Below are 12,429 nucleotides of genomic sequence, written 5' to 3'. Positions count from 1 at the left end.
AGATGCCTCAGTAATGGACACCGCGAAGAAGCATGCTATCGGAGCAGAGTTTGTGGGTTAAATGGATGTCGCTTTCACCATCACCGGATGCTTCGTGAAGATCCAAAGAAAGAAGAGAAGATCGAGGCAGCAAACGTAGCGGAGAAGTTGATTCGTAAAGCACATCGCAAGTTGGTGGCACCGCGGAAGGGGAGTCTGAAGAGAGAACCCACACTATTACTACAGGAACTGGTGCAGTGCCTTCGTCAGGGTTCGTAGCCTTAAGAACAGTTCCTGTCTATGTAACTAATCATCATCGGAGAATCAAAGTGAATGCCCTTCTTGACGACGGAAGCAGTAGGACTTACTTAAATAGTGACATTGCAGCAGAACTTGGTCTCGAAGGTAGACCACATGAACTAACGGTTAACGTATTGAATGAAAATCAAGAAACGTTGGCCACCTCAGTTGTGTAATTGATGATCAGCAGTTCTGATGGAAAGGTGTCCAAACTAGCCTCAGCCTATACAGCCGAAAGAGTGACTGGAAGTATGCAAGTGGTGGACTGGAGTAAACATAAGCACAAGTGGAAGCATCTGAAAGGCATCAAGTTCCCTCAGGTTGGACCAAGACCGATTGTTGATCTTCTAATTGGTGTGGACCATGCAGACTTGCTGTACTCGTTGGAGGATCTCAGAGGAAAGGCAGGAGAGCCCATAGCAAGACTGACTCCGCTTGGCTGGACGTGTATTGGGACCCCAGAAATCCCCACGGAAGAAGTTCAGACAAATCTTACATTTTTTTCTGAATGACATGCATGAATTGAACAGTCTTGTCCGCCGTTACTGGGACATTGATGAACCTAAAGAAACTCTGGTTGTCAGACCGGATGAGAAGCTTGATAGGGACATTGTTGCTAAGTCCTTGACCTTCACTGATGGCCACTATGTTGTTGGCATGCCTTGGAAACAGGATCGACCGTCGTTACCTGACAATTACAGCATGGCCTTGAGTCGTCTACAGTGTACTGAGAAGAAATTGAAGCAGTCCCCAGAACTCGGTGAAGTCTACAAAGAAGTACTAGAGACCTATCAAGAGAAGGGATACATCCACAAAGTGTCACATGAAGAGGTCAAGCCTGATTAACTTTGGTACCTGCCCCATTTCCCAGTCTTGAAGCCTGACAAACCGACCACCAAGACTCGTATTGTGTTTGACGCGTCAGCGAAATTCAGTGACGTATCTCTGAATGACATTGTACTCCAAGGGCCTAAACTCCAGAAAGACTTGTTTGCGGTACTATTGAGATTTCGCCGCAATCCTGTGGCCCTAATGTGCGACATTCAGGAATGTACCTGCAGATTAAGCTAAGACCTGAAGATCAGCCTTATCATCGCTTCTTGTGGCGAGACTTGCAGTCTGACCGAGAACCTGACGTCTTTGAGTTTGACAGAGTTGTATTCGGAGTGAACTCGTCCCCATTCCAAGCACAGTTTGTTGCTCAAGAACATGCCAGACAACGCCAATCAGAACTTCCCCTAGCGGCGGAAACTGTTTTGGAAAGCACGTACATGGATGACAGCATGGACTCCGTTCCAGATGTCAAAGACCGGTGTAGAGTTGTACAGCCAGCTGTCAAGATTATGGGACTCTGCTGGGATGCATGCCCGGAAATGGCTATCAAACGTGCCAGACGTTTTACTGTCCAATCCAGCTTCAGATTGTGCGACCGAAGTCGACCTCGACAGCGGAGAACTGCCCTCTGTTAAGACACTGGGTGTTTTGTGGTTTCCCATGGAGGATGTGTTCAAGTTTCAAGTTAACCTGCCTACCAAGAGCAATGATCATACGAAGCGCAGTTTCCTAAGGAAGATAGCCACGTTGTTTGACCCTCTTGGTTTGCTGTCGTCGTACACAATGCGTGCCAAAGTCCTGATTCAAGAGATGTGGGCAAGTAATGTGGACTGGGATGAGCCGGTGGATAGAAGGCTGTCGTGGAAGGCTACAAAGTGGTTTGATGAGCTGTCAGTACTACCCACCCTTCACATTCCACGATGCCTGAGAAGCACCACTATAGTAAAAAGCATAACTTTACACACGTTTGTTGACGCATCTCAAGAAGCGTCCGGCGCAGCCTGCTACACCAGACGTCTGTATGAAGACGAGTCTGTTTGTTGTTGTCTTGTGGCTTCAAAGTCTCGTGTTGCACCACTCCAAGCTGTAAGCATACCGCGGTTAGAACTGATGGCGGCTGTAGTAGGGCTTAAGCTCAGCGAGACAGTTGGAAAAGTCCTTGCCATTGAGAGTAGTCACCGAAGCTTCTGGTCTGACAGCATGGATGTGCTTTACTGGATTCGCGGATGCAGTCGAAAGTTCAAGCCATTTGTAGCTAATCGCGTCGGAGCAATCCAAGCCTTGACAAGTCCAAATCAGTGGAAGTATGTGCCAACCGGACAGAACCCAGCTGATCTACTGACCAGAGGAGAAAGTGGCTCTAAGCTGTTGACAAAAGAGAAATGGTGGAACGCACCAGCATTCCTAAAGCAAGATTCAACTGAGTGGCCTGAGACTAAAATTGAGGTCAAGAAAGGACCAGACATTGAAGCCCGTAAGCAGTACCAAGAAGCAGAACAAACAGAGACGCAGACATTCCTTGCTCTGACCAGTGAAGACCGCCTGCAGTCACAAAGATACTCAAGTTGGAGTAAGCTCACCAGAGTCACCGCGAGTGTAGACCGTGACTTTGGTGGACCTTTCATGATCAAACAGGGGAGAGGAAAGACACGCCAGAAGAGATACCTGTGTCTGTTCACTTGTCTAGAGACTAGGGCTGTGCATCTTGAAGTAGCATACAGCCTTGACACTGATTCATTCCTAAATGCATTCTTTCGAATGACGTCACGACTTGGTGTTCCCAAAGATGTTGTTTGTGACAATGGAACTAACTTTGTTGGTGGAAGTAATGAGTTGAAAGAATTAGAAGCCTTAGCCAGAACAAGATCCAAGATATAACATCGAGCCACAGAATCAACTGGCACTTTAACCCGCCTGCTTGGCCGCACTTCAGCGGTGTGCATGAAATAATGATCAAAGCGCCAAAGAAAGCCATTTATGCAATCTTGGGTTCTGCAGATATCACCGATGAGGAACTATTAAGTGCAACTGTTGGCGCAGAACGCTTAATTAACTCTCGGCCACTAATCTATCAATCAGCCGACCCATCGGACCTTGTTCCTCTCACCCCAAACCATTTCCTTCATGGGCAAGTAGGAGGACGATTTGCACAGGACAGTGTTGACACTGAAGACTTCAACCCAATAAAGAGGTGGCGTCGGATCAAGGAACTTGTTCGCAACTTTTGGCATAGGTGGTTGCGTGAGTGGATTCGAGTTTGAGTGCAAGAAAGAAGTGGCGCAGAGATCAACCTAATTTGAAAGTTGGCGATGTGGTGATTGTAATGTCTACAGAAACTCCGAGAGGAAAATGGCCCCTGGGACGCACCATCAAAGTGCTTCCTGGAAAGGACGACCAGGTCCGAGTCGTCGACGTTCAAGTGGGAAAAACGGTGTACAGGAGACCAGTTGTGTAACTTTGCCCATTGAAACCGAACCTTTTTTTTTTCATAGTGTTTTTTTAGTTTGTGCAATTTTGTTGATATTGTCTTATCAAGGAAGGGGAGGATGTTCCGCAGAAAGCCTTGTTGTAAATTAGCAATTCCCTGGGGTCCCCCTCATAATAGGAGTTTTGCACGCATGCGCAGTAAGACCTGTTGTTTCGACCACGAGGTTGCGAGTTGTCGGCCATTTTGAAAAGTGTACACGTTTATCTCCTCGGAAATGAAAATGTTGTATGTTCTGAAGACTGAACTTTTTCGCTGACCTTCGAACCTGGGACATGCGGAACAACACTACTGGAAAAAAGACCTGAAAATATTTCAGGCTCTGAACGGGATTCGAACCTACGACCTTTGCGCTACCGATGCAATGCTCTCCCAACTAAACTCTCAAAACCACATGAGAACGGTCGTGTACGGTGGGTTGGCCCTTTATGTTCAGTGGACGTAATACTCGGCTCAAGTATGTGAATTCCATAGTTGTAGATGTCCAACAGTAGCAATTAAAAGTAGAAAAAAAACATGGAATAAAAAAACCCTGTCCTTAAGTTGACTTAATCTAAAATGTTTGTTCGTATAACAAATTCATAAAAATATTGACAGTTCATTTATGTACTCAGGGTGGTACCCATGATCCTTTTGTATGCAATTAAGCACCTTTATATCGGATTCTGTATAATATGGCACCCATCCTCAAGTGTTAAATAGATCTATAATGCTATGGCGTCGCTGTGTATCAAGGATAATACGAGCACAACGCTTTTGTATTTATATTGTCTTGGTTGCAGCAGCTTGTCCATGTTACGCTGCAATATAATATTTATCACTGCTATTTGTGTTATATTTTTAATCAAGCTAAACTACGATGGCCGAAGACCAAGAGTTTATCAGTGGCTTAATTAAAGCATTACAATAAAGTACGAGTTCTGCTGTTGGTAAATAAGCCTTACAATTCTGTTGAGTATGCCTATACGCTTTGTTATCTTCTTACATAAAGAATCAATATAGACATCGAAACTGAGTTGTTGGTCAGGTAAAAGGCCCATCAGCTCAATGTTTTCAACCCTTTCTAATTCACTGCCTTTAAGCTGAATCTCAAGATTGCGATCTTCTTTATTTAAACTTCTCCATAGGCGTGGTCCATCGATTAGTATTGTCTTCATCTCGGAGCAATTAACAGATAGATTGTTGACCATTCATCGACGTTGGCGACCTCTCGGCTGAGAGTGTTCTTTAGCATAACCAGAAGACGCTAGTAGGGTAGTGTAGTCGGCAAACATGTCGATGTGCGTGTGGATATGTAGGGGTAGATCATTGATGAACATCAGAAGAACTGAAGTTGAAAGAGTTGTGAAGTCGCTAGCTAACAAAAAAGCACCTGGCACTGACAAAATACCATCCCGTGTCATAAAGGAATCTGCTTCTGCTACCATTCCATCGATAACCTCTATTATAAACAGTTCATTCAATTGTGGTGTTTTCCCTAGTGTCTGGAAAACGGCTGAGGTATGTCCAATTCCAAAAGAAGGTGATCGCGAAGTAGCGAGTAATAATAGACCGATTTCACTTTTGCCTATTATATCAACGGTGTGTGAAAAAATTGCATTTGATCAGCTCACATCAAAGTGGAAACAAGAAGTGGCATTCAACCGAAATTTCATTAATATCCTCTACAGACGCAATCTTACGAGCGATTGACCAAACTAAAGCTACAGCAGTAGTGTACCTAGACATGAGCAAGGCCTTCGACAGTATCAAGCATGAACTTTAGAACCACAAGAAACTCACAACAACTGAATATTCCTCTGTGCAAAACCACTGCTGGTCAGAGATCTTTTTATTACAGAATAGTAAAACTATGGAACTCTTTAGACAAAGACTTAAAACTATGCGAGAGTCATGCAAATTTTAAGAAAACTCTGAAGACAAAGCTTCTCAGTGAGTTCTTAAATTAAATTTTTCTTATTTCTTTTATTTTTCTTCCTTTCCATTTTTTTTTTATATAATTAGTGTACTTCATACATAATATATAACTAGTGTACTTTGTACTTATCTCACCTCATGTATTATATTGTTCACTGAAAAACCTTTTAAGGAGTGTACTATAAAATTTTATCTTATCTTTATCTTTACCCAATATGGAACCCTGGGGCACACCCGCTGTAATCAGTCCTAAAAGTCGATATCTGTCCTTTAAATGAAACCAATTGAGTACGTTCGGTTAAGTATGACTGGTCATGAACCAGCCCTTATCTACAATCGTGGGCAAAAGTCTTTGAGACACTTACGTAATTTAATGAATTATCTGTGTTTTACTACTGAAGTTTGAAAAAAGCGCTGCTTTCCTTTTAAAAACGCGTTGCTCTTCCCCCTCCCCACCCAATACAATGTTGAAAATCAGAAGAAATTGCTGGTAGTAGTTTTCAACATTGCATGGTGGAATGAGAGGCCAGGTTAGGCAGGTGAAGTTGTATTCGCGTCTGGCGTGTGTCCAAAAGTGCAAATTTGTCCCGAGACTTTTGTCCATGATTGTAGTTTATAGGCTTGAAGCATTCTGAGCAGAATCACATGATCAACCATTTCAAAAGCCTTTTTTTAATCTACAAGAACCATACCATTGACGCGGTTTCTATCTAGATTAAATAGCAAACTGTCAACTATATATGCCAGCGCCATTTCTGTGCTGTACTGCTTTCTGAATCCAGACTGGTTCTTATAAATAAGGCCATGAACATCGAGATATTCGAACAAATGATCATGCACGTGGCGTTCAATGATTTTTGTACGGCACCGGAATTAGTGAAATGGCCTATAGTTGTTGACATCATCCACATTGCAAGTATGGTATAAAGGGCAGTCACGCTGGCTTTTTTCCAACTACAGGGAAACGATCCTGATGAGAGGGACAGGTTAATGAGCTTCGCTATAGAGGGCGCAAGTTCCGTTATGCCATATTGCAATGGAAAGATAAACGTAACTGGTTCGAGTGGCCTTATTAACGGAGTAAATTTGTACAGGATTATACAGGTTGAGATTTCAGAATGAGGCTGTTGGCCGTGTTAACGGGGTGGTTGGACTGACGGAATTTTCTTGTAAGAAAATGTAAGGGCGTTTCGCTGGGATAAAAAAACACTGGCCGTAATCACGAGGTGACCATATTAACGAGGTGATCGTGAGGCGGAGTTCCACTGTAGTGTTCACCTGTCAAATAGCCTGAAATGTCAGTCATCTCCCGCCCTTGGCTGAGGACGGGAGATGAAAGTATAGTTGTTGGAAAAGTGCTGGAAAGCCAGCAGCCTCCTTAACCGGAAAAATCTGGAAATTCCAGAAGGAAAATAAAATAAGACAGTGGCCAAATCTGAGTGAGAAATTTTCGAAATTTAGGTTAACTTTGGAAATCGTCGGAATAGCGGTTTTAGCGTCCCTCACAGCTGTCTCTGGTTTAGCCAAAATTCAGTCTAAATAACTTTCCGTCACAGCCAAAAACCAATCACTTGTTTAATAGTGTTACCACCCATTTCGTAACATAAAATGTTGGAGTAATTAACTATGCGTTTTTAAAAGTTAAGTGAGTTGTATTCATCTTTATGGAAAACTTTTTCGGTGTTCGTTGTATTATTTTCCTGTCACTTCCCCAGTAAGTCTAACATGTTGTTAACTTGTTTTAATCGCGCGCGCATTACCCCATTGCAAGTACATGTTTGCGGTTGGATTTCAGCATAATTTGCCACGGAAAACAGCTAGTTTTTCAGATGGAAGCCGTTAATGGTTTGTGGTCAGCAATATGCCTCTATTCTGGTATTCCTGGTTTAAGTGGAGCCTCATTAACTTGATTTGGTTACAGTAGGTTGATTCAACCCTACCGCGCGCGTGGCGTGTAAACAAAGCCTTTCGTGATGCGCAAAACGTGTGCGCACTAACAAAACGTATCTCCTCAGTTTTTAGCTCTGCTGGGCTCCTCCCAGCGAGAGATGAGCCAGGAATATTATCCTCACAAAGCAAAACAGACATGTCAACCCAGTCACTTCTCTGGTCATCTGTAATTTTTATCCTACAACGCCTCGTTTTCGCGTTTGACCGCTCGCTCGTCCCACGAGGGCCGGTATTCGGGAATACAGTTTATGAGTCACTAAAGTTTGCGTGTTTTTGACCAGACGTGGGCCGTAATGAATTTGTGATTTTTTGGCGGGTTTGAAAACTATTTAAGAAAAAAATCCAGCACTTTTCTAGGCTTACCATAGGCTAGACCATCTCCGGGCTAAATATGAAAAATTTTGATTTTTTATCATGTGCCACATATTTCCGATATATGGCTTGGTCTTAGTAGACATTCCTTCTTAAGATGCATTAATTTAACGCCATTCTTTTTAAATCGCCTTTATAAAGTGCATCGATCGTTAATTTCCTACAATAAGGTAGTTTACCCTTCTCATTCGCGTAAAATGTCATTTCATGACCTGATTTATCAAAGCGGCAAACTCCGATTTGGTTATTTAGGTTCCCTGGGAGATTACCAAGACCCTATATACGACCGTTGCATGGAAATTTTGCGCTCTCGCAAGTCTTCTCTACTCGACGGTATAATTAAAGCGAGTTTCTCTACCCACCGTCCCTTCAACGACAGCGACGCTAGCATATCTCTTCTCCCAATCTCAATCTTAGTTTCATTTAAGCTGCGGTTCTTTTAGTTGAAGTTTCGGCAATGTGAACATCTTCTGAACAATCCAAACCCTACTTCGGTCCCCTGAATTTTACCAAGCTAAGATTACACCAAAACTCAATTGAGTATTTTGACTTTGTTTGCCTACATTTTTATTAATTCGAACAAGCGGATTTTTCGTTGAAAATTACAGAAACCAGATGAAACTTTTTCGTTCCACTAACAACAACAACGTTATTTGTACTCATTCAGCTAGAAATTGAATGAACAAAAATAAGTTTAAAATAAAAAGAGTACATGGCTGCCAGAAATAACCCTAATGGGCTAAAAAGACTGGGCAGCCATTCCTAGTGATTTAAACAGTTATTCGCCCAACTGATTGAACTTTATAGTAAATCACAAATACAACATGTCCTAGCGCCCAAGTTGTTGTCGATATGTTATAAAAGAATTTGTTCATGCTTTTAGCTGTGCGTATATCGAGTTATGGATGTACTTGGGAAGTTTAGAGAACACTGAAGAAGCTAGAGCTACTCTCGGCAGCGCCTCGTGGAACTTCAGCACTTTCTCTCTTGTCTCCAAACTTCCCGCCTTCATCCATAACTCGATATACGCACGCAAAGCATGAACCAGTTCTTTAAGAGGCCATTTCCGAGTTTCTTTGTGCCTCTGTTTCAAAACGAGTCTTGGTGCAAAACCTTTCATGCGAAAATGAGTTTGATTTGCATGAAAATGAACCTGCAGGCGGAACTCATTTCCATATGAATGGTTTCGAGGCAAAAGACAACTCGGAAATGGTCTACTAGCAGACCACGAACGAAGTATGAAGTCAATCAGTAGAAACCGAAGCCTTAAGCTTAACCTTATTTATTTACTTATAACACGCTTATCCTTTTCGTCCCGGCTAGAACATAGAGCCGCAGTCATACACCGCTACTGAACCCTGTCCTGTGCTTTGTTTTGTGTTTCGTCCCACAAGATCTTGATCCATTTCTTCCAGCTCCTTCAACACTGTCCTCCTCCAGGTAGTTTTTCGCCTGACTCTCTTTCTTCTCCCAGTTGGTGTCCATCTCAAGGCAACTATTGTTGTCCTTTCATTGGAGTCATCCTCAGTACATTACCAGGCCATCGTAATCTGCGATTTTAATCCCTTTTTATCCTGGGCTTTTTGTCCCTTTTTCAGTGTGAACCGGAGGGAATGGGGTCGGGTGTTGGTGCACCCCGCTTTCTTTGTCCAGAAATCTTGACTTAACAATTAACTTACACATCTTGAAAAGCATTTAAATTTGTTGAAGAAGAGTGAATCTTTTGACTTAAAATATCTATAAAAATCCAACATCATTCAAAAACAGAAATTTAAACTCTGAAAAACACCAAATTTCGACGAAGGCTTTTCGAAAATACAGTTACTGTAAAAATTCCATGTCACGTGAACAGACTATTGAGATACCAATGCAATAGATATATCTATATCTAGTCTTTAAAGAAATAATTCCTTTTTCAGAGTTAAATTCATGGCACGCTTTTTGGCCGTTACTAGGATTATCATTAAAACGAAAGTTAAACTCCAGTGCGAGGCTAGGGAAAAGGGTAGGCAGACAGTCACTTTCATGGATTGAAAAAGTTGGCCAAGCAAGCCTGTACACTTTATAATAACAAGGGGCAAGGGAGGGAAATTAAAGCCGGTTAAATCGAACACGTGATCAGATCGAGTTCTCGCAGCATTCTAACAGTTCTACATCGCAGACTCGGTAATACTTCCCCTACACTTCCCTCGCCCACAGTAAAATTTATATTATTGTTATTATTACGAAAAACCGACATGAAAACGATGAAAACAGCTATGCCTAATAATGACCGCACAGAAGTCGAAATGAAAATTTCAAAGCATTAACTTTTTTAGAAGCAGCTGAAAGGAAGTAGAAACGAAATTAGCGTCCTCTAAGTTGGGTGCGTTATCTGTCAAATAATCAATAGGATGACAAGATGATTAAAAACTGGTGTAGTGACTGTCAACATGAGCGGGGTTAGAACGTCAGAAAGCAGCAAATATTGGGCAAGAAATACGTGTTGACTAGTTAACTCCTAAAGTGACTATTGCGGTATTTTGAGGTATTATCAAGTCGGGTGTATTTAAATTTTCCTCAGAAATGTTATAACTGAGAGGTATTTGCCAATCATTTACAATAGGCCTTCTCTCTGCACCTTAGCCAAAAATAATTGTTTTGCGAATGTTTTTAAAGTTGCTTTGAGTTAACGTTAGGCATTAATGCAAAACAAGGACTATTTTAACCTTAATTTAAAAAAAATATTATAGTTAAAATAATGACCTTTATTAAAAGGATGGAGGTCTTTGGTCGTGTATGAAATAAAAAGAGAACAAAAGAAATTGGAAGACAATTCACCTGGACTACTGAGAGAATCTGGGCAAACATCATTGATACTGAACAAAAAACAAATTCTTAGAACGTTAAAAACCACAAAATCCTGAAAAAAAAAAGAAGGCACCGGCCTTTCATAAACATAGTAGACTACGTCTGCTAAAACATACATCAATGTTAGAGGACTGAACTTGATTTGTATATTTCGTGCTCCGCCAGCAAGTTTTAGTTACGTCAGTAGCTTGTTGTTTATTTCTTGATTCCAGACAGTTCAGCCAATTGTTATTCAACGGCATAGCATATTGACAGTTTGTTTACACGAAGATACTTAGTTCAGAATTAATGCAATTTTACTGCTCTCCCGTTTTGGAGGTTGAATCAACTTCCCGACAATGCTGGTTGTTTTTTGTTTTTTTTTTGGTTTTTTTTTTTGGCAACGCAGTTTAGAGAGTCTTTAGACATATTTCATGGTATATTTCCTGATACTTTTTTTTTACCATAGATATCACCTCTTGCATGTTTAGTGCAAAGTTCTTATGCGGAAAATTCAGTTTGAAGCGTGATGTTTGTCTTTTTGTCACAGACAGATGAAAAGCGAGACGAACAAATATTCAACTAATTACTATTTAACGCCAGAGCATTTTGACATATTGTTGACATTTAATTCTTCTACTAACTTACGCAATATGAGTTTTAACTTCTAGTTTGCAGAGACTGTTCTTCATTAGCACTGAGACCAATCGCTAAAGCCCAGGTCAAACGGCGCATGATATTTGATGATATTTGATGATAGTCGGTGAAAGTTCAGGGAAAATCATTCAACTATCATCGACTATCATACGCCGTTTCCCGACCAGGGCTTAAGAAGTTCCTTCTTGACAAGGTAGGCTTCATGACATTATAAACTTTTTTGCTGATTCTTTTTATTACATTGTGATAGTCAAACCATTTGGCCCAGTCAGTTAGGATGGTTGCTGCGTTAAAAACATCGTATTAAATTCAAAGTAGAAACCGAGAGAAAGTCAATTGCATTCACTTTTGAGTTAATTCGTTTCTACTCTTTCTTTTTTTCTTTCAATACGATTAAAGCAGGTAGTGGCAATATTCCAGTAAAAAAACAAGTCCTATGAATTAAAAGCGGCCCATGTTAAAAACATCACACTTAGTGAAACGCGTATCCTCTGCATTACAGTTATTTTACTGTTTTGGAGAACTCCTTGAGTTTACGTCTTGCTTAACTGTCCAATGTCTGAAAACACAACCGGGAATTCGAATGGCAAGTCTCCTGTGATCTGTTGGTAAGAGCAAATATTTTATGCAGTTCTTTACAAAAATAGAGAAACAGCTGAACCTCTCGATTAATAGAACTCTTTCAAGCTGCTACAAAATTGAGCCTGGTATTGCAGGCGTTCCAGTAATAAGAAATTCAAAACTTTAAAGTTTCAAATACAGGTCTGCATCAAATTCGCCTAGGCTGTAGCCCTAAATATTATAAAGGCATCTTTCGCAACATTTTCCCTTACCGCCGAAAACAAGAAAGTTATAGCTACCCCGCAAATGATGAGAACAATTATAGGCCAAAAAAATAAAAAGACGACAAAGGTGGGCTTACACTATTGTATAAATTCCGGGTTGCAGCATTTAGAAAATTATCGAGGTCTGTAACTTTCAGTTGAAAGGGTCTTTTAAACGAAGACAGTCATTCAGGAAGATTAAGCAGAGAAAAAACCTGGGTAAAGTTCGATGTTAAAATCAAGCGTCATATAGTCTGAGGCTGGCGAAATGAGAAAATTTAA

At 41.2% G+C, this 12,429-nt stretch overlaps 2 protein-coding genes and 1 pseudogene across 2 annotated transcripts; all 3 read left to right on the top strand.

Annotated features, from left to right (window-relative positions):
• Nucleotides 1–458: 458 nt before the first annotated feature.
• Nucleotides 459–1,568, top strand: LOC145499396 (uncharacterized; annotated as a pseudogene).
• Nucleotides 1,555–2,991, top strand: LOC145501794 (uncharacterized). The gene has a single exon (XM_081481186.1). The coding sequence runs from the start codon at nucleotides 1,555–1,557 to the stop codon at nucleotides 2,989–2,991; it is 1,437 nt and encodes a 478-aa protein (XP_081337312.1).
• A 71-nt stretch (nucleotides 2,992–3,062) lies between these two features.
• On the top strand, nucleotides 3,063–3,568 carry LOC145501793 (uncharacterized). The gene is made up of 2 exons (XM_081481185.1): nucleotides 3,063–3,354; nucleotides 3,447–3,568. The coding sequence occupies exons 1-2, from the start codon at nucleotides 3,063–3,065 to the stop codon at nucleotides 3,566–3,568; spliced, it is 414 nt and encodes a 137-aa protein (XP_081337311.1).
• Nucleotides 3,569–12,429: the final 8,861 nt, after the last annotated feature.

Source organism: Orbicella franksi, chromosome 10 (genome assembly GCF_964199315.1).
Source record: "Orbicella franksi chromosome 10, jaOrbFran1.1, whole genome shotgun sequence".
Lineage (NCBI taxonomy): Eukaryota > Metazoa > Cnidaria > Anthozoa > Scleractinia > Merulinidae > Orbicella > Orbicella franksi.
The sequence above is the reverse complement of the archived record's forward strand: the minus strand, read 5'-3'. Positions and strand labels throughout refer to the sequence as shown.

Coding starts and splice junctions, on each gene's coding strand:
- LOC145501794 (XM_081481186.1), top strand. CDS start 1,555: ATGACAGCATGGACTCCGTTCCAGATGTCAAAGACCGGTGTAGAGTTG.
- LOC145501793 (XM_081481185.1), top strand. CDS start 3,063: ATGATCAAAGCGCCAAAGAAAGCCATTTATGCAATCTTGGGTTCTGCA. Junction 3,355..3,446: donor CTTTTGGCATAGGTGGTTGC/GTGAGTGGATTC, acceptor TAATGTCTACAG/AAACTCCGAGAGGAAAATGG.